Source organism: Pelecanus crispus, chromosome 14, assembly GCF_030463565.1.
Source record: "Pelecanus crispus isolate bPelCri1 chromosome 14, bPelCri1.pri, whole genome shotgun sequence".
Lineage (NCBI taxonomy): Eukaryota > Metazoa > Chordata > Aves > Pelecaniformes > Pelecanidae > Pelecanus > Pelecanus crispus.
In genome coordinates, this window is record NC_134656.1 from 15,899,308 (window position 1) to 15,926,579 (window position 27,272).

General features: G+C 49.6%; 1 protein-coding gene across 1 annotated transcript in view; it reads left to right on the top strand.

The window, feature by feature from the left end:
* The window catches only part of TOX2 (TOX high mobility group box family member 2), a 159,981-nt gene extending 133,125 nt beyond the window's left edge, over positions 1-26,856 (top strand). Inside the window, exons 4-9 of the mRNA XM_075721046.1 lie at positions 1,134-1,373; positions 5,829-6,056; positions 16,935-17,015; positions 19,028-19,435; positions 21,554-21,684; positions 26,820-26,856. Of these exons, the coding sequence (XP_075577161.1) occupies positions 1,134-1,373; positions 5,829-6,056; positions 16,935-17,015; positions 19,028-19,435; positions 21,554-21,684; positions 26,820-26,856 (1,125 nt within the window). The remainder of the gene's footprint in view (positions 1-1,133; positions 1,374-5,828; positions 6,057-16,934; positions 17,016-19,027; positions 19,436-21,553; positions 21,685-26,819) is intronic.
* The last annotated feature ends 416 nt before the right edge of the window (positions 26,857-27,272 follow it).

A 27,272-nucleotide genomic window follows, 5' to 3' on the forward strand; every position in this document is an offset into this window, starting at 1 on the left:
TCGCATTATGAGAACAGATAAATAGGTGTTAGGAAACTCTTCATTTCTGGGGACAACTCTATTATGTAGCCTCCCCCCTCATCTCTTGCCTACACACATGCACACACATACATCGCTTCTGGTTCCTTCCCTCACTGCGAAATCTTAACAGGAAGCCCATAATTTTCTTTGCCCTTGTCTGAACTTTTTTTTTTTTCCTGCTACATTCATTTTGAGTGGGATTGGAACTGATTGCAATATTTAAAATTGGAAGAGTCATCTCCAGGAGGAGTTGTAATGAGGTGGTGGCCACCAGCAGAGCTTGCCCCCACACGTTGGGGTTCGTCTCAGGGCATGTTTTGGTGCTGGGGGACATACAAACCTCTGGCTTGATGGTAGTGTCACAGCTTCGGGCAGACTGATGTGGTGGCAGCAGGGACCTTGGGCTTCCACTGACTGCTTTTGTGCTTATCTACATCTAGGTTTAACCCCAGTAGCACTAGCGACCCAACAGCGGTACAGATGATGCAGAAGGGTTGGTTGTGGTACCTTCATAAACTCAGACGAGCAGATATTTTTTCACCTACGCTGTTACTAAATGTCAACACCAAGTATTGCTCAGAAAGAGCGTGTTTGGGATCCACGGCCTCTAACGCTGCATCGCTGATGTCCCAGGGCTGGACTGTCCCATGGGCCCCAAATACCCCGGCGCAACATGTGCCGGTGCTCAGCGATGGCCTCTCGTGTGCAGCAGCAAGGCTTGGCCCCAGAAATGCCCGGGACATTGCAACGCCCTCCCAGTGATTTGGCTAAAAATTGCTCATTTCTGAACTTTTCTTTCAGATTGGTAGGTGCCAGACCCCACTGGTCCCTGAGGCAGGCAGGGGCACCTCCTGGACACACAGACCTACGTACAGAGGCGATGTGGCACCTATGTAGTCCCCGTGGGCAGGGCGATGGCAGGAGCAGAGCCCTGGGTGCACGGTACTCAGTTCTTGCTCTCAGCTTGTTTGGAAGGCGGCACAAGGAAGACTTTACCAGCTGTGTAGAATAATTTTAAATTGGTCCATAAGAGTTTGTCTTAAAGTGATTTAACAGTATAATAAATAAATAAATACATTTTTTAATTACAAAGTGATATTCTCCTAACTCAGATCCAGGAGATGGTCCATTCGGATGCCGCGTCCTATGAATCCAACCGTCAAGTGCCCCTGATCAATCGCCCCGGGATGTTAGCCGGCCCCATGAGCGCTCTCAGCCAGTCACAGCTGATTTCTCAGATGGGGATGCGGAGCGGTGTTACCCACGGTTCCCCATCGCCCCCGGGAAGTAAGTCTGCTACACCATCTCCCTCCAGTTCTACTCAGGAAGAGGAGACAGAGTCACATTATAAGGTACGTGCAGTCACCTGTTTGAACAGACAGCGAGAAAACAGCAGATGATTTTTTCCGGTGAGGGATAAATTGCGCTAAATAAGAGCACAAACTTTTGGTCTTTTTGTTTTTAAAGATGTATATATAGTGGGAGACTTTCCCAAGGATGGGGTGATGGTTTCCAACCTAGGCTGAGGTACAGCATGGCAGGCTAGCACGCATGTTTGGGCTGCACGTGCAGCAAGTTTGGCAGAGTTGGGCTTTTCTCTCCACAGTTTACCCGGTCCCTCAAGCTGCAGTTTCCTCCACTGAGCAAAGCAGGTTCAGGGCTAAGGTTCTGCAAATGCTTGGGTGCAAAATTAGATTTCTGGTGGCAGGTAGAGGAGACTAAAACAAGGAAGGAAAATAATGCAGGGTGGGATTTAACAGCGCACCGGACATGGCTTGCTAAGGAAAATACCCAGAAATTAAAAGAGGAAGGGTCTTCTGCCATTTAGTTCACCCAGGCAGTGTTCTAGGTAGTTGGCAATGTCTTAGTGGCACAGAGTTTGCCTCTACAGCCAACACAACTGCTGCTGAGCATGGCATCAAGAAACTCAAGGATTTCCTAACGCAAGGTTTTCCAAACTCAAGGTTTGGGGGACATCTTGGTTGTTGCCCACCTTTCTCACAGTGCACCAGCAAAGCAAGCAACACATGCTGTGTTCCATGAGTCTTCCGTCTGTTATTTACTGAGGGCAAATTGCAGCAATCGCAGGGTTGCTGCCTCAACACCCGGTGGGTCTCTGTGCCTGCAGGTCAATCACTGGGCTCCCTGGGGAACTTTGATTAAAGCCTTTCGTGGAAAACCTTCTCCTGGAAGGTGCTGATCCAAGAATGACACCAGAAGCACTGGTATTGTAGCCTTGTCCCACAAAAATACATGGCTGTGACAGGATTTGAACGTATAACCAGAGAAGCAAACAGTGCAGAGACTGGAAAACTAGGAAAACACTAGGACTGAGCAAAAACCTTTCCCTTTCCATGGAAATCCAGGCAAATATATTCCCATCAATCCTGTAGTTTTTCATCCATTGGCAGCTTTCACTTCAGATCAGGACGTTTCAAAGCAGAGTGCACACGTGGATGCAAAAATTGAGCTTCCATGGAATAAAACTGGAAAAAGAAGGGATACATGTGATTGAAAATACATGGAGTTTCTCAAACTCTGTGATTCCACATTTGGGGGACATTGTGGGACAGCTTGTGCCGCTGGACCCCACGGTCTGCCGTCTCCCAGAGCCTGTGTCACACAGCTCCAGGCAATTACCTGGGAGCTGAAACCTTTCATGTCAGTGGAAAATGAGTTTCAGCTTTGTTACACACCAGGTTCTCTCTCTCTGCCTCTTTCAGCATCACCCAGCTTTCCTCCTGGCCATCCGCAGCTGCAGGAGTCACTGGGAAGGACACGGCTTTGGGGTTGGATCTTCTGTTCTCATTGAGCCAGTGATGCCTGTGGGGGTAGGAAGAATTTGGAGATGTCCAAATTATGAGAACTTGCAGAGATTTGAATTTTTCCTAATCCTAAAGGCATGCACCCTCATTTTTCTGCCCTGTAAACTACCCAGCAAGACAGGTGGAACGGGAGTGATGTATTTTATGGAGGAAGGAGACCATAAGTATAAAGAAAGCAGCAGAACCATGGTGTGGGCTGCAGGTTTCTGTTTGCTTTCTTTATCTACACAGCTGCTTTATTCACCCATCGGTCATTTTTCATATAGCCATTAAAGGCCTTTCTGCAACAAGTCATCAAAGCAACGTCTAACAAGCAGAAATTAATCTTGTGACCAAGAAGGTCACATGTTAAAGAAATGGGTCTGATGCCAGAAGGTAGTTCAGGTCCAGCAGGTCCTCTGAGCCAAGGAGCTTACTATTTTAGGAGGTCTCCCACCCTCACCAATGCATTTAGCTGCTTCATTGCTTCAGGAGGGTGTACACATGTGTGGGAGGGGGAGGTAGTTATGCCCAGAATCCAGCTGGATTAGCGGTCTCTCTCCATAGTTATTAAAATCATGGTGTCCATGAGGTTCCTGCTCTTCATGGGTTCAACATCTAAGAAGGCATCAAGCCGCCAGTTTGTGGGATCGCATCTGTCACTGGTGAATTGCCTCAGACCACATCTGGTGTCAAACATACCTTCTGCTGCCTGCCCAGAGCAGGTCTGTACAGGGGCTGGTGACCACGCACTTCATCCCGCTGCACGAGCCTTCACGGTCAGTTTGACCATGGCTCACCCCTTGGGGGATGCAGTTGCTCTGGGGCAGCGAGGCGCTGGCTTGCCAGGGCTTGCCTTGACCCATAAGCATGGCTTAGGTTGTTCAAGCATCTTCTGCAGTCCAGGGCTGGGCTGTTGTCTCATCCCGTGCTGCATCACACCTGGTAAACTCCAGGAAAACCAGGCAAAGTCCTGATCTGCTCTGCTCCCTCCTGGGAACTGACGGCTCCAGGCAGCCTTGCGGGCAGCGTCTGTTTTCCATAAATACCATCTGCTCTTTGGTGCTGCCTAAGCAGGACCGACTGTAAAACCATCGTCCTGGCTGTGGTTGCATTGCGCCTGTTCCTGGCTCCTTCGCTTGGTCAACGGCGGTGAGGAGAGCAGGCCCCCCCCGCGGCACTTAAGTGAATCGAGCAGGATTACAGTTAGTTAAAATACCATCTCACTTGCTAATGGGCTGAAGCCCTGTCATGCATTTTTTTTTCTCCTAATAAGCTGGCCTTTCACCTCCAGGCCTCCCATTCAAGCCCAATTGGGCAATTTTAAATTAAATGCAATTTTTTTGGTCTCTCTGCTCATTCACTAATGGTCACTGTCTGTTTGACAAATGTCACTGCGCTGATACTGAACTTAATGACCAGTCAAGAGCTGCTGAGCGGAGAACAGGAGCGCTGCTGCCCTTTTCTCCTGGTGCCTGGCCTGTGCCAGCTGAAGTGAAGCCTCTTAAATCCCGGTGCTTCCAAGCACGCAATCAAATCAGCAAATCCATCAGGAGAAAAGGCCTTTTGCTCCCAGCACTCACAGGGAGGCACAGTTTTTGCAACGGCTTGGTGTTTAGACTTGTGTCAATTGATTTTTTTGTTTGGTTGGTTTTTTTTAGACCTCTAAGTGACAGACTGGGCAACTTTCTAAGTAATATAATTAGCCCGCGCACCTGGTAGAGTAGGGACTGCTGAAGTCAGGTAGTGGCTGAGCACTTGGTGCCTGAGCACAGTGGGTCTGTGGGCAGAGGTGCTGGTGCCCGATTGCCCTCGAGGATGCAGAGATCCAGACTGCAGCAGCCAGCTGGCAGCAGTTTTATTCTCTGCCGTGTTTAACCACCGGTGTATTTAGTTTTTCCTCCGCTATAAAATAAGGATAATGACGCTTCCCTGTGGTGTGAGCTTTCGCTGACCACAGTTAATGCGTTGAGAGCTTTGGTGCGTGTCCAGGTACTTTCCAGGGGTCTTTTCCTTTGCACAACATCACGCGGAGGCTTCTGCAGTCCCAGATATTCAACACGCTGTTCAGGGCATCCCGGTGGAGGCTCAGCCATAGGATCTTCTTTCTGTGCTACCTTCACTGGAAACATCTCTGTTCCCACCTTGCTGTTTTACTTCCCAGCCTGCTGTCAACGTTTCATGCTGAGCAGCCACAAAGTCCAACTACTGTTGCCTGTGTCCTGCTCCCCTTGGTTCAACCACCCACAGGGCACCGAGCACGGATACAGCCAGACCTCGTCATCCGCCTCACCCGGCCTGGTCGTAAAGAGTCAGCAGTGCATGCAAAGCGTTTACTGCACAAGATTAAAATAGTTTAATTCCTGGATATTTTTCCTGGATGGGGGTACATACCTGTTAGCAGGGTGAAAGACATTTTGGATGGCCCCAGTGTGATGGCCAGTGTGATGCTGGTGCTGCTTGGTGGGTGCTCACGACCCTCCTGCCTTGGGAGCAGGGGGGCTGAGCTGCCGGCACAGCGCAGGCGAGAAAAGTCAGAAGCAGCTAGCAAAGGGGGATTATTGGGCTGGAAATCAGAAGCCGTGTGGAATCCAATACTGGAAAAATTAATGGACTGGTAAAAGGATCTGGCTGGGAAGCAAGGTGTTTGGAGAGAGCAAGGAGTGAGTGAGCTTGTGATGCCAAGGAGGAGGAAGGGGAAGGGGGGTGAGCGAGCATGAGTGTCTGGAAAGCCCCAGCTTTGGAGCAGGGACCACCGGAGCAGCAAGGGGTGAACCCAAGCTGTGAACCGGGCTGTGAGGAGGCATCCAAGCCAGGCTCAGGCAGCGTTTTGTGTAATGATCCTGGAGGCTCCTGGGGGCCCAGGGCTGCTGCCCTCCTTGCCGCGCTGGGAGCCCTTCTCTGCCCATGCCCTCTCTCATCCCCTTGGCTAAGAAGCTCTAGCGGGGACTCGTATCAGACTACTCCCAGCTGACCGCTAAGGGACATCTCTTGGTTTTGCAGGTTACTGGAGAGAAAAGACCATCAACAGATCTGGGCAAAAAGCCCAAAAGCCAAAAGAAGAAGAAAAAGAAGGATCCCAATGAGCCCCAGAAGCCCGTGTCTGCCTACGCCCTGTTTTTCAGAGACACGCAAGCAGCCATCAAAGGGCAAAACCCCAATGCTACCTTCGGAGACGTGTCGAAAATCGTTGCGTCAATGTGGGACAGTTTGGGAGAAGAACAAAAACAAGTGAGTTACTGATCTCTTCTTTTCTTTTTTCTTTCAACTGTTGAAATGTGCTTTTTCCACGGTACAGAGCGTCACAGTCTGCCCAGGCACGTTAGGAGCGTGGCCAGGGGCTTGACCAGGCAGAAATGTATGCACAGAAACAGAGGCTATTTTCAGGAGCGGTGCTGAAGTGCCCACTGCCACTCGAAGCGGTGCTCAAGTGGTTCGCATGTCGCACTCCCAGCCCTGAGCCGGTGCGGCGGTGCTGTGACCTGGCCCTTGGACACCTCCTTTGGGTGCCCTGCACACAGGTCCTTGCCACCCAATGCCCCGAGGAGGGAGGGTCTGAGCCGTGTCGCAGGCAGGGCAGGGATGGGGCTGCAGAAGGGTGCGCTGAGTTTGCTTTGCCTCTGCCCCTTTTTTAGAAAAAACTCTCTGTTGATACATGGGGAAGAGCAAATTTTTATGACAGCTCTTCTTGATAAGATCATACTTTGCAAAAACATCAGTGGCCTTTCCCTGACATGGAGTTTTTACAGCCTTACATGGGAGATGAGTTCGTACTTGCTTATTTACTTAAAAGGAGTGACGGCAAACCGGCAAAAACTATTAACTCTCTACATCGCTGGCCTGAAATCTAACGTTAAGACTTTAAAAGCTTAGGAAGGAGATGTCTGAAGTGGCCTCGCAGAGGAAACCTTCCTGCCCCAAAGCTGTCAACCGCTTTCAGTCTGCTTCACACGGAGACTTCTAAGTCCTGCTTTAACTGTTTTGTTGATGCTGAGTCAGTTACAAAAGCCTGTAATTGCTTGTTGCCTATTGAGAAAACCACAGGGAACACTTTCCGTAGCAAGTATGTCTTTTTATCAGGCAGAGCAAGATCTGACACTGCGTGCGATAGGTCTCTGAACCCAAACATGCATTAACTGACAGTCCCCCCATGCGCGGTGAGCCCTTGTCCTAGAGCCTGGCTGCCGTCTCCCGTTGGGTGTCCATGGCCAGCATTTGAAGCAGCTATGTTTGGGGAGGGAGCAGCAGGGAGGAAAAAAAGTCATTTAAATGGAAGCCATGCTAGGAAATAGCCTTGCTTTCCACTCCACACCAAGTCAGGAATAAGAGCAAGGCATCTTCTGGGATGAAAGCCCTTTTGCTGATCCATTTGGAGTCACCATACTGCACGAAGTGTTGCTTTGATGTTTTCATGATCCTCCCTTGTCTCCTCTTTGGACTGGTCACTGCGGGATCACGCAGGAATGTCTCATGCTGAAGAAGGGAAGAAGGTCCCCTCCTTGTGCAGCAGGTTGGCCCCAGCCCTGCTTCCCGGGAAGCCACAGGGCAGGGGCTGGGTTTGGGCTACTGGTGCAAGGCGTAGGAGGTTCAGGAGTATGGAAAAGCTTTTACGTCACCTCTTTCTCCTGCTTTCGTCCCTCCCAACATCTCGGGCTGCCTCTCCCTTACTCCATCTGGTTACAAATATCTCACTAGATTGGGCACTGAGCTCGGCTGCAAATGTGGTTTATATAATGGAAGTGCTGGAGTGACCCTGACTCAGCGCAGTGCAAATGCTCGGCTCTTAATTAACAGCAGGGATTAGACCACTCCGTTTATCTTCCCTGCTAACTCTCCCTTCTTCTCTTTTATGAGATAGTAGCAGCCTTGCTGTCTCTTTACACACACTTTCTAAGTGGCTCCATTTCTCCCTCTGTAATTGATTTAATTAAGTCATTTGTTCCTTGTCTGAATGCTTAAATATTAACTTCCTGGCTTTGTCTCCAGCTGTATACTTTTCTCCCACGACAGCTACCTCCCTGCCCGGGACTCCGGCTGGAGGGCTGCTATTTATCTTCGGCTCTGGCACTGTATTGCTGCTTTGTGTGGTGGGGCACGTTCACTCTTGAAGCGTTGGGCTGGAAGAGAGTTTATTTAGTCCCTGTTTGCTTTCCCCGGCGAGCAACCCCAGACAAGTTTGTTTAGAGTCATAAGGCAACGCAATGGGAAGGAAAAAAGGAAAAAGAGAAAAAAAAAAGCATTAACAAATTGTCTTTAATATGTGAAAAAAAGTGCCTAGGAAGTCCTGCAGGTCCTTTCTCCTGAGGCCTGCAGGACATGATGCATGCATTCGCGATGAAGGCAGCAGCCCGTGCCAAGCACTCTCTTGGCCCGTCTCGGGAGGGGACGGTGACTGCGCAGGACGATGCCATCACTGGCCAAAATCCTGCTGGGACATGGGAGTCCAGACTGCCCCGTGGCTGCACCGGGCCGTGGTTTGGCTCATCGCCGGGCAGGAGTGTCGTGCTCTGGGCAGGGGTGGAAAGGTGGAAACGGGAAGTATTTCACCCGGTGCGCTGCTTCTAGCTCTAGTGACAGCAGCGTTTTTGAATATCTTCATATCCTCACTGCAGAAAGCAGTGCAGAAGACAACCCGGGGAAAAGCCAACACAGCGATGGCCAAGTAGGCAAGCAGGAGGTCAAATCTGGACGTTCTTGCTCAATTAGGACCAAGGTATTAGTTAAAGAAAGCGTCCCCTCTTCCTGGCATGAGAAAAGAGGGTGGATTTGAGGCTGGAGGATGTGATTTTGGAGTGGGATCCCTCACAATCTGAGATTTTCCAGGTGGGGCTGGGGCATCACGTCTCCAGAAGGCTACTGTGCAGACCCCAGCCCCACCACGCACTTATTAAACAGTCGTTTATATCACTGTTAGTTTTTGCTTCAGATGAGGATTCCGAACCTTATTTTCCACTTTCCAGTGGGGGCAGCATTTCCCCAACCCTGGCTGTGTTTTGGTTCCTGCCTTGTGGGAGAGCAGCAGGCAGAACAGGCAGGGAGCAACCAGGGAGGGGGTTCAAAGCAAGCTGGCTGATAAACCCAACCTCAGCCAGGGCATTTTGGACTTGTGATTCCCCCGGCACGTGCCCTGCTGTGCCTGCAGACGTGTCCGTCCATCCCTCCTAGCTCCATCACGCACAGGGGAGTTATGCAGAGCGTGGGGTGGCTGCAGTGCCAGCACTGAAGGGACGAGGAAAGCCCAGTGCCGGTGGCTCGTAGCCATGCTGCCGGTGCAACACAGCCAGTGCCTCGGGCAGGGAAGGGTGGTCCTGTGCCACCCCCTCAGCCCCGCTCCAGCTGCGCTCGCCCCACGGACGCTCCGTGGAGCATTTCTGAGGCAGAAACAAGATGCCACCTCTTTGCCAAGTAGCTCAGGCCAGCACACAGAGGGTTAATCCTCTGCCATTTGGGCTGCTAATGATTATATGCACTGTAATATCAAAGCTGTAGCTATTTATTTGCCATTGAGCAGGTGCTGCTGCTCCCACAAAGCAAATTTGCTTTCTCCTCCTGATGAAACAAGCAAAATAAAGGTTGCTCATGTCCCATTTCAGATACGGTTTTTTCCCCGTGCGCTAGCTGAAAGACAAACACCAAGCGGGAACCAGAATGCGTATTATGCAAGAAACCATATAATCTAGGAGCATCTTTGATTTGGCTGCTGCTGTCACAGACCTGTATTTCACGGAGAGGCTTTTTTTTTGTGTCCCCCCCCCTTTCTTTCATTCTTACTGGTTTATCATTTCTGCCTTTGTCATTTTGTTCCTTCTTCTTCTTCTCTTCTCAGCCTCTTCACAATGAATCTTCATTTTCCCTCTGACACACTTGTATCTAAATTTCCTTATTTCCTGCCTTTTTTTATTTATATCTGTTGCCTGGTGATTTGATCATGCTGTGGAATACAGGATTAGCAATCTCCGTGTCCTTGGGTACTGCTCAAGGACACCTGTTCGGCAAAGCGCCGTTTTCTTCCCCATTTTAACCCCTTCCAGTGTGGCCGTGTGTGCGTAACTAATAGATAACAATACCTTTAAATATCTCCGGCGCTGCATTAGCAGGACATTGTAATCTTCATTCTTCAACAGCTGGCGTGGCCCTTTCTAAGAAGCTTACATGGGAATCTGAAGAATGTGACTCGGGGAAAAAAAAAAATATTAATACGTACTCTTTGAACTTTGCAAATAGTTTAGCAGCTGTTCCTGTAGAGATAGCTTAGACTTTGGTGGAGAGTGAAATGCTAATTCAGCCATTATCATCAAATGGGGTACCTGTCGTAGTAATCCGCCTGCAGCTCCAGGTCCCTGCTTGAGACTCGCAGAATCCCGTGCCTCAGTGTTATTTTTTTTCATTAGCAGATAGAGACCAGCGTTCGCAGCGTTACCCGGCGAGGTTTAAAAGGGCTGCCTGATTTGACAGAAATTAGGAGAATTTGAGCATTAGATCGGAGCAAACTCTGCTAATTCACTAGGAAGGATTTTTCTCCGGCACGGACGCAGTGCTCACTTCCTGGTCCCAGCTCGTGCCCCCCGGCAGGGCTGCAGCCCCCTCCCCTCCTTCCAAGGGGCCACCGGCCCTGCTGTGGGCCAGCTCTGCTCAAGAGGTGACACCCAGCCCTGGGTGGCTGTCCTCCGTCGGGGGATTCCATTTGGATGATAAGCCTGGAAACTCTCCAGAGCATGTTGGGAAGTCACCGGTGGGATTTGCTCTTCTCTGCCATGGTCTCTTATTCCCTCTCTGAGCACCTTCCCATTGCCCACTGTATTTTGGGGGAAGAGGATGCTGGTCTGGAGCCTGGTGATGATGGAGCATGGGGAACACTGCCAAGCTGGCAGTTGCAGATGTCTCTGGAACCTGCTTCTTTTCATTAGGAAATCCAGAAACAAATTCAAGGCATTGGGTCTGTGTTCCCCTAGACCCTGGAAACTCAGAGTAGAGGCATCAAGAACTTTCTGAGCAATCTGTTGAGTGAACCTCAGGCTAAACCAGGGCTTCCCATCCTAAGTGATCAGAAGCGAAGTCAGACAAAATCAGCATTTCCAGTTGAGTTTATGAGTCTGGGGACTCGCTGGGGACACAAAGGTACTGGAGATGAGTTCTTGCTCGCAATAGCCCTGCTTCACCAGGACCAGTTCAGTAACGCTAAGTGACTCCATGGCCAAATGCATGTGTGATTTTCCCATACAAATGCACAGCCTGGAGAATAACACAGCGTTCACACTCCAGGGATAAATTACCCAGCAGAAAAATTACTCGCTCAGCAGAAAATAATAGATCACCCATCTAATCAGATCCATCTGCTTATTGAACCTGATACATCACCTGGTGACAGGACGCTGCATATATCTGCGGTGGGACAGAGGCATCTCGGGCCAGCTGTAAAGCTGTATTATGGCAGAGCCATCACAGGGGAGAGATCCCGTGGGAACTGCATGCAGCAGGTGCTGCCTGGCAATGTAGCCATCAAACTGCCCAATTCCAGCATTGCACAGGGCTGTCAGCAGTGGAGCTACCACTGGTTGCAGTTTCCTGCTGTTGCCCCAAAGTCCTAGCAGTGAGGGGCTGGAAGGGTCCAACCAGTTGCCGTGGCCTGGAAGGAGGTTCAGCATCTTCTGAGTGTCAAGGACAGCCATGTACTGGAGAAGGATGAAAGCACCGATTCCAAACAAGGTTTCAGGAGAGGTCTGGTGGAGACCAGGATAATGATCATGAAGATGTGAAGGGGCAGAACTGCTGTTAAAAGCAGCTCCAAGAGTGTGACTTCTCTTCTTGGAGAGCAAAATCAGAAGTGTGGGAGCTGCATGTTGTGTGTCTTTCATCCTCCATGGAGGTTAGGGGTTGTATTTGTCACCCTCCTCCTCTACTTTGTTTTGGAGTCTTCTGTGGGTTGTCCTGGGAACACACATGTGTCCTCACATGGTAGATGACTTACACCCAGGTGGCACAATGAAGTCAAGGCAGAGGACAGCATGACTCTTTCAGGACGCTTTAATCAATGGTAATTGCTACTTGATTATGGGTTTATCCATTCATTCTCCGAAGGACTGCTTCACAGCACTGTATCTCCAGCAGGATAAAGGAGGAGCTCTTCTGAAACCAGAGCCTTCCCTTAGCCAGAGCCTTCCATGTAGGTGTCCTCGGGGATGTCAGGTGTGGGGCAGCTCCCATGCCATAGCTGGGAGAGCCTGGGGGAACTGGAGCACCGCTCAACCAGCAACCTCGTGATGGGCATCATTGACAGGTGCCTCCACGTCCAAGCTTGTTGACCTCAGGAGTTAGCAATCCAGACTATAGCCATTAGATCGAAGGAGGTGTGCTGAGATTTACACAGTAGCTTGGGTTAGTTGGTTTTAATGGTGGGAGGGACAGATTAAGCCTTCCCCAAGAAGGGAGCTGGAGGGGTACAGAGGAGGGTGCGAGGGGGTGAGGAAGAGCTGGGAGGGAATAAGGATGATGTGGCCATGTTTGTTATATGCATTTATGATGTGTGGAGGTGGTATGCAAAGAGAAGGGTGGTGTGGCAGACACCACTGTGCAGGGAAGAGGTACTTTTGAGTCATCTTATGAATAAGCCAGAAGTTATGATGATCCCAAGAGATATCTTGAAGGAAAATGTACAATAGTTACAAGAAAAACCCTCCAGATTTACAAGCAGAATAAAATCCAAATTTATACATTTTGGGGGCGGGGGTTGAAACCCCAGTCATAGAATCATAGAAGGGAGGGCAAGGAGAGACTTAAGAGGTCAACCAGACCATACTGCTGCCTGAAGTCAGGATCATCTCTACCTAAGCCATTCTTGATGGATGTGTGCCTAATCTGTTCTTAAACCTTCAGTAGTGGAGATTACACATATCCCCAGGCAATCTCTTCCAGTGCTTAATTATCCTTACTGTTAGGAATGCTTTCCTCTCGCTTAGCCAACGTTTCCCTTGATACAATTTAAGCCTATTGCCTCTCTTCCTATCTGCAGTAGATGCAGAGGATCATTCATTGCCTCCTTCTTTGCTGCATCGCATTTGGAGGCTGTGGCTCCTCTTGGTCTTCTCTCCTAGCTAAATAAATAGAGTCCTTCAGCTGTCCTACTGGAGACCTTTGCTGCACTTTTCAGCACTTCTCTCCTGATGGTCTATCTCTTTTTTGAAGCAAAATGCCCCAAACTCCATCTAGGATTGCAGCAGAGGCCTTTTCATAGAATCATAGGATCAGAGAACGCTTTGGGTGGGAAGGGACCTTTAGGGATCACCCAGCCCAACCCTGCAGTGCCAGGGACAGCTTTAACCAGAGCAGGGTGCTCAGAGCCCCGTCCAACCTGGCCTGGGATGGTTCTGGGGATGGGGCCTCCACCGCCTCTCTGGGCAACCTCTGCCAGTGCCTCACCGCCCTCAGTGTAAAAAATGTCTTCCTTATGTCCAGTCCAAATCTATTCTTCTTTAGTTTAAATCCATTACTCCTTGTCCTGTCACAACAGGCCTTGCTAAAAAGCCTGTCCCCGTCTTTCCTGCAGGCCCCTTTCAGCGCTGCCAGGCCGCACTCAGGTCTCCCCGCAGCCTTCTCCTCTCCAGGCTGAACACCCCCAGCTCCCCCAGCCTGGCCTCGCAGCAGAGGGGCTCCGGCCCTCGGATCATTTTTGTGGCCTCCTCTGGGCCCGCTCCAACAGCTCCACGTCCCTCTTGTGCCGAGGGCCCCCGAGCTGGGCGCAGGGCTCCAGGTGAGGCCTCACCAGAGCAGAGCAGAGGGGCAGAATCCCCTCCCTCGCCCCGCTGGCCACGCTGCGGGGGATGCAGCCCAGGACGGGGTTGGCTTTCTGGGCTGCCAGCGCACCTTGCCGGCTTGTTTCACTTGGGATCAGTGGACCCCTTGATTTTTTGGGGAGAATTTGGGTTCTTTTCATCCTTCCCCAGGCTTGGGAAGCAGCGTTTCTGCTAAAGCAGGTGGGCTGGGATGCAGAGGTTACCGATAACAGCTCCGGCTGTCATTCAGTGCCTGCGTGACACGGAGCCATTCGTGGGCGTCAGCGGGGTTTGGAATAATTGTCTTCTCTAATTAACTGGTTATCAAACAAGAACATTTCATTACGGTACAATTACTAGCTGCTTTGCTGAGACACAGAGGTGTCAGGATTACGATCCCAACATATGCTTCTTACAGCTCTGATTTTTTGTTTTCATAATCACTAACCATTTTTTCTCCCCCACCCACCCACTCGCTTAATGACTAATGAATCCTCCTGCTAACGAACAAGGAAAATAAATCAGCGGGCATGGCAGGTTAGAAAAAAAACATGCAAAATGTTTTGAGGATCCTTAAATCTGATAAATCACTTTGAAATTAAAATCCCTGGGAGAAAATGGGATTTAATTAGAAAGTAACATGGTTTTGTCAATGTTTAAATTAGAATTTTAAAGGTTATAAATACTGCACTAGAGCTGCCTTTACACAGAGGATTCGTGAGAAGTTTTGTTCGGATCCGCTCTTCCCACGTCAGCGCGGCGTTTCCCCAGCGGCAGGCTGCGGTTCCGCTGCTCCGTGTCCTCGGCGGAGCGCTGTGCGGGTGCAGAAGACCCCCCGCGTGCAGGGCAGGACTGCAGAAGGCCTGGCAGGAGACCCTTTGGGATGGTTTTTTTTACAACGAGGGTGTTGAGACACTGGAACAGGTTGCCCGGAGAAGCTGTGGGTGCCCCATCGCTGGAAGTGTTCAAGATGAGGTTGGACAGGGCTTTGAGCAACCTAGTCTGGTGGAAGATGTCCCTGCCCGTGGCAGGGAGGTTGGACTGGATGATCCTTGAAGGTCCGTTCCAACCTAAACCACTCTATATCGATGGTCACAAGCCAAATAATCCACCAGAAACCTTCCAGAGCCGGAGGGAGCATCAGAGGAGCATCAGAGGAAACACCGCCTGGGCTCGCCCTCTTACCCTTCTCTGTAGCCCTGCTCGTGGCCCGGGCTGGCGCAGGGGCTGGCCCGAGTAGCGCGGAAGCTCCTCCTTGGAAGCGATCCCGCTCTCCTTTCGGGAGGACGCGCTGCTCGGCTGCCCCTTCCCAGCGTCAGGCACCACGCGGCGGCACTTTCCAAATACAGCACAGTGCTGTCTAAAAAAGACAAGCACAGATGAAGAGTGGAAAAAAAAAGAAGAAAGTGTAGCAGAAAAAAGCAAGTGATGGAGATGATGATGATAGGCACAGAATTTATTGGTTATTCATTTATCTGCATTTAGGTTAAGGAAGTCTCATCTACCTGCCCTCTCACTGTCCATAAATTGCAGGTTTTTCTCCAGACAAGTCTTCCTAATAATTGATTCGTCTCCACGTAGCTGTGCATACTTCAATTTCTCACTGTCCCAGATTTAGAAAAAAAGCAAAAACGCTCTTCGTATTTTGCTGTTACAGAGGAAAAAAAAAAAAAATACTTTTTCAATACATCAGCACCCAGCTACGGCCACTGTTACACCAGCCTGAGACGCAGGAGTTCGTATTTCGTTGCTGTGCGGGCATCAGGTACTGCATTTAAGAGGATTTTTTAGCAGCAGAGCTGGTGGCCACCCCGCATTTCTGCTTTACGGTAAATGCCGTAGCGGTGGCACTGGTGTCACTGCGGTGGGCTGCGGACATGAGTGAGGTGAGGATTGTAGAGAAAGGTAAGAGCTTTTATTAGGGGAACTGATACAGTTTGAAGAAATAGTTGCTTTTCACAGGCAAACTCTTCTTCAGGCTGACATTTTGAAATGTAATTTTGTTCTGAATGGAGCAAATATAATACTTCCTGAATACCATAAAGCCAAAGACAAACTTAGGAAAACGCTCCGTTTCGGAAAATTACCATCTGAGACCGCCAGTGTGGCAAGTCAAAACGTTTCGTTATGGGAAACTCTCTGATGTAGCAATGAAAATAAGGTTTTCAAACCATTTTTAATAGAATTTATCTGTACTGATTTTAGACTGAAATTCAAATAACTGGATATTTTAACTGCTGGAAGGTTATTCTCCTTTCGGAGGTCAGTGTTAGAAGGGAGTCTGGGGTGCTGCCATGGCCATGGAAATTTGCAGGGGAAAGGAGCTTAATATTCCCACTAGGCTTCAGTGTCTTGATTGTTGAAAACTGTTGTGTTTTTAAAGCAGAATTAAATGTATGCAAATCTGTTCTAATTGAAATCAACTTTCGGTGCGCCGCTTGAGGAGGGCTTTGAGTTTCCAGCAGAGGAGAGGACTGATGGGTATTTTTCTTGGGAGTTTTTGCCTTTTTCCTGAAATTTTTATTCCGTTTTAAAATATTCTTCTCGCTTGCTCACTTTAATCTGTTTAGCCCCATGGGGGCTCACGCTGCTTGAGGCAGGCTGGGTTACGCCGTTATTTTTACGTACGTGGAGGACCAAACCCTGGGCAGAAGGGGGACCAGCACTGTGAAACGATCATGACACGTGTCTCATTCCAGGGGAGAGAAGGAAGAATAAACAATAATTCACTCTTACAAAGCTTTATTATTATTTTCTTGGGGTAGCAAACTCTCCTGATACTTGCTGTTTCCCTGCAAGCCCCAGCTCCCAGAGTCGTAGGATTAGGCAACAATCTCAGCTTTTATATGGTGAGAAAGGACTTCCCAGCTGTCAGGACTGCGGAGAAGAGCTGGAGAGTGTTGAGTTCTAAAGGCTTAGTAACGGGAAAGCCAAGAAAACAAATTAGTAGTTTAGGATTTCTGAATGTCTCACCATTTTTTAAGCTAGTCTTGTCATTTGGGGATTTTGGCTCTTGTCTTGCTCTTCCAAGAGCCTGGATCACAGTCTCCCCCGGTTCCTGTCGGGAAGTGATTTCATTGAGTTCACCCTATAAAATCAGGCTATGTCTCTTACAGCAGACGTGCATAAATATCTGCCTAGGCACGAAGACCTCTCTGGCCTGCGACGTCTCCAAAAATCCCACTGCAGTCCAGTCCAAGGGTTTTATTTGCTTGATTTGGGGTAAATTCCTCTCCAGCAGAAATGGGGTTTTCATGCACATGTTTTTGCAGGGTGCAGCCAAGCCCAGCGGCACCCTATTCGGCTTTATTAATTATTATCCATTGCTTGGTCCTTTCAGGCATACAAGAGGAAAACAGAAGCTGCGAAGAAGGAGTACCTGAAGGCCCTGGCAGCGTACCGGGCCAGCCTCGTCTCCAAGGTACGGCCCGCGCTCGCACAGTCGCTGGACGTGGCAATGCTGAATTAGTTGCAACTCCTGGGACTCTCTGGGGAGGAGCAAGAATTTAATATATATATATATTAAATATATATATATAAAAAATATAAATACGCTGTATTTATAAGAAATACAGCGTAATCGTGCTGTCAAACCTGATATCAGTGTTAGCCACCGTCCCGAGGAGCTCAAAGAAATGCTTTGCAACATGGTTAGGGCAGGCGCCAGGCTGCCTTCTGCCTTTAGCGCCCCGAAATGAGACCCCGCTTTGGGTTGTCTTCATCAGCAGGTGTCGCGGCAGGGGAGGAGTGTCCCTGCTTGGGGACGAAGGGGTCCCTGCTGCCTGTCCCCACCGCCAGCGGCTGTTCCTCAGCCAGCTCTCAGGGTGTGAGTGCAGCAAATGAGGGAGCGCTGGCGAGGGCAGGAGGACGAGGCTCACCATGGGTGACACCGGGGACGGGACCGGGGGAAGGTGACACCCCAGCCCTGGGCTCGCCGACCAGCGCTGGGCAGCAGCCAGGTGCCAGCATCCACCCTGGTCCAGGCAGCTGGGCTGTTCTGGCCACTCAGGACCCTGGGTCCTGCTTCTCCCGTGCACATTCAGCCGAGAGCAGGGGTTTTAGGGAGTAAGACCCATAACTGCGGGTTGATGAGCGCGTGAGCACATATGTGCTTAACACGCTGCTGTCAGGCAAAACCCAGAGAGCCCATTTCGGCGCCTAACAGTGAACCTTCAGGGGATTTTAAGTTCATACAGGAACTCCCGGTGCTGCAAGGCTGCACCTGGGGCAGCGATGATGGGCCAAGTGCCTGCCCATCCTAATCCTCCAAACGTGGACACCTGTCCCAGGGGACCTCGCACCTTGCCCTCCTCCACGCCTTCAGAGAGGGGACACGAGCATTTGCTGCTTGTGAATTTGGGGTGGCTCCTGCAGAGCTCGTAGGCTTGCTGGCCCAAGGGGATGTGCTGCCCTTGGGTTGGGAGTATGTGTATCAGGTTGGTTTCCCTTCAAAGCTTCTCCTTGGTACTATACCACACCCTCAGTACTTAATCATCGCATTCAGCTGCCATGGGTAATAATGTGATGTCCCAAATCAACCATCATCTGCAGGATCCATGTGATTGTGGTGGTGGGCTGGAAAGGCTCAAAGCCCCTGCACAGGCATGAGCACTGTTAGCTCTCTTAACTTGTAAACAGAACAGCAGCAAGGGCAAAAAAAGGGAATGGAAAGGACTGTTTGGGGGTTTAAAAGCTCTTCTTGATCCCTATGGAAACCTCTGAGGGTCTTGCCTTGAACGTGCCTAGCAGGAGCATGGGGCAGGTAGCATGGAAGGCATGGAGCCACCGCACTCTGTGGTTTCATTTTTTTCCAGTTTCTCCAATAACCAATTCTTTGCAGAAGAGCAACTTTGTTTTGAGTAAAACAGCACAGTGTGATCCTGGCTGCTGGGTAAGAACGGATCTGGAGTATGATTACAGAGCCCATCGCAGGACAAAAACCTTATTGTCTGAGCCAGAAAATGTCCCGTTGTTCTTCTCTTTTCCCTGCAGAAATGAGGCTGCCATTGTCCTGTGCATTATAGACCCCACCAGGGCTGCAGGAATGCACGAGATTAGGAAAGCAGAGTTTTTGCAGACCCATTCGTTCTCTATTGGAAGCGAAAGTGATTTTGTCATCCACCTATGCGGACCTAAGGAATGAGCTGCAGGCAGGCGGTTTGCTTCCGCGCCAGTTAATGCCCCTCCGGTGCTCCAGGCTCTGCCAAAGGCACAGCTGAGTTACTGGGCTTTAATTTCCCAGATGTGGATACTGCACCCAGCCTGCAGTCACCCAGCAAGGCGCAGGGCTGGAAGCGCACGTGCTGGCTGGTGGGAGAGGAGCAGGAGCCGCAGGGAGTCCGGGTAGCTCGGTTGGACGGACGGACATCTCGGGACATGTAACGATGTTTCCTCCCTTCCCTCCTCATCACCCTCCGTTCTGTTTTCCCACAGAGCTCTGCCGACCAGGGAGAGACGAAAAGTGCCCAGAGCAATCCACCTTCCAAAATGATCCCCCCCAAGCAGCCCATGTACCCGATGCCGCCGCAGCCTTCTTCGCCCTACCCCGGCCTGGGCTCGTTCCTGTCCCCATCGGACCTGCAGAACTACCGTGGCCACCCCCACCCCAGCCTCTCCAGGACCCTCACCTCCAAACCCATGCTGCCCAGCATCAGTGCCTCCCCGCCACCCTCCTTCCAGATCAGCCCCCCCCTCCACCAGCAGCTCTCCTTGCACCACCCGCAGAGCTCCCTCCTCAGCCAGCCCCTCAGCATGCAGCAGGTCCCCCAGCAGCCCCTCCTGTCCCCCCCCATGGCACTACAGGTACAGCCCCCCATGAACGCCTCGCCTCCCGGGCAGCAGGTAGGTGCTCGGAGAGCGAGTTTGCGGCATGAACCGCATCAGTTCCCTGCTTCCCCTTGGGTCTGCTGGTTTCTGGGTGCTTTGGGGATGTTGGGTGTCAACGTTGTCCCCAGGGGAGTCTTCTCCTGGCTCCACCAGCCTGCAGATCTCGTAGTCTGGGGGTGACATTTTCAAGAGTGCTGAGCTGGGAGCACAAGCACCCCCACAAATGGGCGGATATGTGCAATGTGGCAATGAAGGCTTTTTCAGGAGGGGAAGATGTGGGAATTGGGGATGCCCCTGGTAAAAGCTCCTTGTGCATTTGGTCCCCCAGCTTTGTCTGGTCATCTGAAACGATGGGTTGGATAGTCAGTGAGAAACCCCTCTCATGATACTGCTGAGAGAAGGGGGGGCTGGAAGGGCATGGGATAATAGCAGGGATCTGGCAGGGGAGGAGGAGAACAAGGATAGAGGGACTGTCACAAACAAAATATAAAAATCAGTATTTTTCCAAAAGCTGCCTGGCAATCGGAGAAAATCACTTTTGTGGAAGAGAGATGAGAGCATGCAGTGTGTGCTTGCATGTATGCTTACACTAACAGCGTAGCAGCAAAACAAATTCTATAGACCGGTGCTATGAGTGTGTAAAACCTGCTGAAGCAAACCATCCTTAGCCATGCCCGGGCTCAGCCCGGCAGCCCGTGCGCTGGGAGCCAGCCTGCGGGGTCAAAGTCTCTCCTCTTTAAACCTGCTATTAAGAAAATGTATCTGGAGGAAAAATTGTCTATAGCAAAAACCATTTCCTATACCTTATAGAGAACTTGCCAGTATACGAAGGAGGAGACGAGTGTTTTCCAGAGTTTCTCCATCTGGAATATGAACTGGATGAACTATTCACAGTGGAGGACATATGCTGTGAATTCACAGCTGCTACCACTTACTTGATGATACTTTTAACTGTAGTATTCACCCAGCTGGCTGAATAATTGTGTTTCACATGTTTGCTAGCTATATATCACAAAATTCATACAGTACTGTAGCAATGAACAAAGCTTTTTTTCCCCAGAGTGTGACCTATTCTGTTTGGGGCTAACTTTGAGAAAAACAGAAATTGTTAATTTGGGAACAGATATTGCAGTGGAAGAAAACCAAAGGAGAGCAGGGATGTGGAAGCACAGTTATCCCTGACCATAATAAAAAGACAGCACATGTGGGAAGGTCAGGTCCTCAATCCTATTTTAATTTCCAACCTGCTCAGGGTATCCCAAGTAACTTCTCCAGCACAGTGATGGGGCTTTGGCTCTACATAAGCAAAAGTGGCTTCTGTAATTCGGTGATAGTCCGGAAATGAGCAGAAAAGGGGATCCTCATAATCACTTTAATTGGGGTAGTTGGTGTTGCTGAAGGCAGCATTTTGTGAAGCTTCATTCCACATATGTTTGCTAATAAAAAATTAAAGTAAAAAAAAAAAAGAAAAAAAGAAACCCAACCCTAAAAAGACCCCGAGAAAGCCCACTGCCCTAATTTGGATGTTTTGGAGAAAATCATGTTCTTGGTCAGGTAACTACCATGGCTCTTGTTTATATACATTGCCTAATGGTACCTAATTAAGCCAACCCCAAAAAACTGGGAAAGCTAATCGGTTTTCAGATAAAACAGGCCCGCAGCGTCCTTGTTAAATTGCCAGCAGAGACAGCTGACGGAGAGAGCGTTGCGTGTGCGGATGTTCCTTACCTTGTTACTGTACATTATGATGGGGTAACGCATTAGTGCAAAGGGAGCTACACTTGAAGTGGAAAAACGATTTTGATTGCCAGCATGCTGATGCAAAGGCTTTCATGGCCGTGCGTCTTCTGCAACGTTCACCGAGGAGGGAGGTCCTGAAAAACGAGGGGGGAAGAGGGATGTAAACCAGATGTTGCCACGTTGACACCTGCTTGCAACAACTCGCACTCTGCAAGGTCCCACCACGGTGGTTTTGGGTCCTGGGCTTGGACCCGCTGCTGTCCCTGGGGCTCCCCCTGCGCTGCCGCGGTTTTGGGGCAATGCATGTAAACGTGTTTATGCGATATTAGTAGATCTGCTGTTTCTCCTGCTGTGTACACTCCTGTAACCCCTCCTTTCCTTTCCACCCTGCAGGACTTCTCACATATTTCGTCTGAGTTTCAAAACAGTGTTGGACCCCGTTCGCCTGGTGCATCAAACCCTCCAGGAAGCACTGAGTGGGACAACGACTACCCCAGCAGAGAGTGTGGGATTAACCACTGCAGGCCAGTAGACAAAATAGCACATTGCTAATGCACTTTCTTTTATCTGAACCGTGACAGTGTACAACAGCTGAGAATCTGCCGTAAAATGTACAAGTTGGTAGGCTAATTATGGTGAATGAAGTTCAAGGTTTCCTCTTCTCTAGAGGCTCACTGAAGCGATGCTATGGAAGCAGGTAGCTTAAAAATCACAGATAAATTCTTCATTGGGCATGAAGAGGTTTCCTTTTTTCGTGTTTCCGTCCCATTAGCAACGGATGAGTTTGACATGTTTCCTTCTAGAGCAGGACAGGGAAGCCCAGTCTCCCAAGCAGAGTCCCTGGAGGTTTGAGGGTGGCCATGTCCGTAAACGATGTCCTTCTGTTCCTAAAGTGATTGCCCTTATCGCTGAGGCCACAACCCCCTCTAGCTGTCTCTAGCAATGGGTCCCTTACCAGTCCTGGGTTTAACCACAATAGGGTACAAAGCCTCATCCTCCCAGGAGCCGCACCACGCTCCGGTCCCCAGCACCGTGCAGGAAAAGGCCACCGTCTTCTGCACAGGTCTTCCCCCTTACGCCCTACAAGCTCTGGCACGAAAGTGCCAGCGTGAAAGCCTGCTCAAATTCCCCAATAAACAAAAACATCAGGATAGTCTCAAAGCTGGGGAACAGCAAGGGTGTGAAAGCCGTTTCCAGCCTCTGCCTAATCCACTGCTCTTGGCTCAGCAGTAAGAGTTTGGAGTTTGCTGTTAGTTTGCCATTGTGCTCGGTAAAACAGGTACGTGGTTTGCTGGGAGAGCAGGTAGGGAAGGAGGCTTGGTAGCTTCTGAGTATTGTTTGATTTGCTTGAAGTACTGGAACACAGTGCTTTCACTGGAGATAATAGCAAGCTCCCAGCTTTTTCAGAGCACCGCTCCTGCCTGTGCCAGCAGTGCACTTACAATTGTTGGGCTGGGCACAGGCTGTACAGACATTTATTTCTTTCAGGGAAATAAATAACTTGCTGAGCCGTTAGAATATCGCTGCTGTCTGCCTGCCTAAGGATGCTCAGCTACATGGATTGTTTCTGCCAGGTCCTTCCTCAAATCTCTGCAGCCAACCCAAAAAAAGGAACCTGCTTGGGACTTGATGATAAAAGTCACTTTAGATGCTGTGAGCAAAATGCTAAAGATGCTTGGAGGGTTATGGCACATGGATCCCGATTTCCAGAGGTGCGGAGCAGAGGCAGCTCCCACAGAAATTAGCCCCCCTAGAAATAAGCATCGCAACTTAGGGGATCAACTGGGAAAACACTTGATTCCCTCTGCAAATCCCACTGCCCCGGCCCCATGCAGAAAACTCAGGGCACTCTAGAAACAGGTGAAACGCTCCCTTAGTGGTCAGGATTGAGTTTTGTGTTGCTAAAACAAGCTCTGTGACATCTGGCTGGAGTGCCGTATTGTAAGCAGAGGGCCCATGCAATTCGTGATCAAAGCTCATGCATTTCATGCCTTTGTCACAGCAGAAATATCGAATTTCATGGGTTTATCGCAGCTTCCTGGGAAAAAAAAAAATCATTCTAAAACCAGACAGATTATGCAGAGACTTCCAGATAATTATTAGAGTAGATTATAGCAATGAACTCGGATATAGATCAGTACTGCAGAGAGTGCTTAGTGCACCAAAAAATGTCCCAGTCTGTGTTGAAGAAGGAGCCCATTGCCCGTGACTAGAGACACACGAGCTGCTGGTAGCCCAGCTCCCAAAGCTGGCTTGTTCTCATTTTGTTGTAAAGCCTGGTGCGGCAGCAGTGCCATCGCCTCCCGCTCCTGCTAGCCCCTGGCATTTGCTGCCTAAGTGCATGCTCTGCATTGCTTGTAGCACCCACACGCACTTGCAGGACTGCAGCCCCACTGGGTCTCAAGGTTACACTCATGTCGAGAAAAGAGATGATCTGGTTCTCGTCATCGTCCTGTCTGTACTGCTTTCTCCAACGTCTTTAGCACTGATTTGCGAGTGACGTTCAGAGTTACCCTTGGGCTCCTCCGCGGCACCTCGCCGTGGGCTGGGCGTGAGACGCCGGGTGAGCTGTGTGCCTGAACGGCCCCGGCGATCAGCAGGACTTAGGCAAAGCAGCGATAAAGGGAAGGCAGATCTTGTTGGGTTTGATTCATCAGTGCAGTTTAGGTATAATCGGGAAGTCTCTGGATCATGTAATTGCCCATTTCAACCTCAAAACTGCATTCAGCTTAATTGCAATTAAAGCAGCACTCTGAGGAGCAAAATCAGCAACTGGTTGGAAAGAAAAAGGATTATTTTCTGTTGTGATGTGACTCAGCTGTGGAGTCCCAGATTCCTGGAAGAGAGGATGGTGCCAACCTCCCCAGCACACGGGCAGTCCTGTCTTGCTCTCCAGGTTAGGATTTTTGTTTCATGTCTGGCCTTGACATTTCTTTAGCTTCCACCATGTGTTGGCACTGGGTTAGCTGGGGTAAAACCTCCCAGTCCTACATTTGCTTTTGTGTTTGTCATCCAGACAAGTTCCAAAAAACTAATAAGGCTGTCTTTTTCTCTCTGTCCTTCTCCATCTAATAAGGGAACTGCTGTAGGTTGGGTTTTCTTCCCCAGCCTATCAGTGCTAGTTAAAATGCCATTAAATGACACTTCTTTCCTTATGCCCCTCAAATTCTAGGATCGTGTGAGCAGACACTCCTTAAACCATAAATCAGCCATGTTAGTGAGAGAGTTTTAAATGTTTCTTAGCTCATGCTCTCCCCATTCTTAACGATTTTGTGCTTACTGACTTCCATCCAATTTTCCTAGCTCTTTCTGGGCTTAAGCCCAAGCTGTCCTAGATTGCTAGCAAAGGCACGGATAGCGTTTCTCAGTTCCTGCTTAGTATATGACTATCACTTCCCACAAGCAAGTGCAGCATACAATTTTATTGCTTTTTGCCATTGTATCCCAAACTGCTTATATAGTCCCCTGTCTCCCTCGCCTGACAGCCTTGTTCTCGCACTTGCTCTGTCCCATGGAATATCCGTGTTTTGCAGTGACTTTCTCCAAGGGAACTAGCTCACCTGGATCAAGGGTGCAGCTTTGTTTACAATCCCTTGCAAATCTTTCTTAATTCCTCGAGGCACCTCACTTGTTTTTATTGCCCTGTCTTCTGATTACAGCTCTTTCCATACCAACGCTGTCTTCAGGGTTTTGTTTACATTTGTCTCCTAGCATTTAGATATTTTGGCGATAACACTGAGCTGCATTCATCTTTCTACGTCCTTCCTCTCATTTGCAAGGCATGGATTAGGTTCTTTTTGGGTACCATCATGTAGCAACTTTTCTCCCCTCTTCCCACTCTCCTTTGGGCCAAAAGACAGGATGTTCTCAGTTATGCCTTGTCCAGATGCACAAAACCCTGTACAGCCACTTCATCCGGACACTTACAACCTCGCTAATTCCTGCTAACGATGAAGTGATCCTCTCCAAAAGGGGGAATTTTCCAAACCAGAAACTAAATGAGAAAACACTGTAAAAAGGCAAGGATAAACCATCACAAATGCACTTAGTTTGGATTAAATTATTTATGGTAATACTTTGTAATGAACTGGGAAATGTTCTGTAGCATATTTTGTAAAATTAGTGAAGTTTTAGTACTGGAATACCTCACTGCTGCTCAGTGGCATGAAATCTTTGCTGAGTGCAGTGGGGAAGACTCTGCATTTTAAATGCAGATTACAAAATGTGGAGATTAACAAAGCGCGGACTCTTCTGCGCTGTGTCAGAAGACAGCTCTATCAACAACAGCATTACCTTGCTGTCAGCTATTTCCCTATTATTCCACTCATAAGCACACCCACACTGGCATCTCCCAAAGCTTTGTAATGTTCTTCACCACCTTTTAAGGCCAAAATGTCTTTATGGAGCCAATAATGCTTCCATCGGGTCTGCGTAGATGATAAAACCCATTAAAATGCCTGGATTTCAGAGCAAAACCCACATAGGACGTCAGCCAGGGGAGAGGGACTTCAGCCACCCCTCCCTCTGCTATGTCCTGAAAAAAAGGAGCCTCTGGGCTCCCTCGTAGGACGCTGCTGATGGCAAGTTAAAAGTGCCAGCCAGCCAACACGGAGGGTTGAAGCACCGGGTACCGTGGGCAGGGAAGGGAGCGGCGATACCTCTCCGCACACCTTGCTGTCGAGCTGTCCGCACGCGGGGTGTCTCGGTGGTGTAAGCTGGCTTCCCTCTCCAGGACACACCTGGATCTCTTGAAATCAAAGTCATTGCTTCAATACTGTGATCAGTTCAAGATCAGAGCACGCAGCCTGGCTGCTGCCCCACCAGCCCTTCTCCGTAGCCTCCTGCACCACAGTCTTCCTTGGGTTCCTTGTACCTCCTGCTGTCTTCCATCGGACCCACGGGGAAGGCCGGCTAATCCTGCTGTCTCAAAGATTTTTTTCCCCTCACTTCCTGATTATTAATTTTTCTAGTTGTACTTATTTTGGGAGAGGAGGAGAGAGGTGTCGAGCAGATGGTGCCTCCTGCTCCCATGCTCTTCAGCCATGAAACTTATGTAAAATCCTCCTGGGCAGCCACAAGCATCTTCAGGCATAAGCCCCTCAACCACATTTGTGAGGCCCCCTGCTCTTTATGCAGCGTCAGAATGACACATTTTATCCAAAAGCAAGTGTACATTTTCTACGTCTCCATGGTCTAGCCTAAGTACAGTGTGTGATGAAGGGGGCCGGTGGCCAAGGGGCTGATTCCAGGCACAGCACTCCGCAGCAGGATGGTGGAGCTGGTGCCAGCATCACGCTGGCGTGCTCTGCAGGGAAATCCAGAGTCGGCCCTCCCCTGCAGCCCTAGCAAGAGCGAAAATTAAGCCACCGGAAGGAATTTATGTCTTAGCCCTCATTGTTGAAATTCAGAAAGAACTAAAATTGCACCAGGCTCGTACTCTGGAGTGTCTTCTGCTTGGTTCACCTCTGCACACCCGTGGCTCGGTGCAGACCACGTTATGTCTTCCATTATGGAGTGCCATAAAAACCATGCCATGGGTTCAGCCACAGCTGAAAATGGGTGTGCGACCGGGTGTGCAAATGCTAATTTCAGCTCCCCCAGGCGACTTCCCGGCCGTTTCCCTGCCCGCCTCACCTTCTGCCTCTCATTTCTCTTACAGCATGCTGCCAAGGGACAAGGCACTCTACCTCACCTAAAACTCAACATCTCTTTTCGAGGAAGCTCAGACGAAGGACACTTGAGAGGGTCTATCTTACAGACTGCCCGGAGAGGCACCGAGCAAGTCGTACGGACGAGAGAGCTACCACTGCACCTCGTCGCTGGCTTCATTTCCAGGCTCTAAGAGCAGTTTTCTTTTATTATTTTTGAACTCTAAAGTCTACTTTCCGTGGAAGCCCAAAACCTCATAAAACATGAAGAACAAAAAAGAAAAGAATAAAAAAAAAAATAAACACAAAAACAACAAAAAAAACCCCTAAGGACACCATTTTTCTGCTTGCCATCAGCTTAGCTACAGACTATTTTCCTAGTGAACTGCTTTTAGACACAGCATAGGCCCAGGTCTGGTGTCCTACAGCATTAGGCCAGCTCAGTAGGAGGATGCACTCTTTTG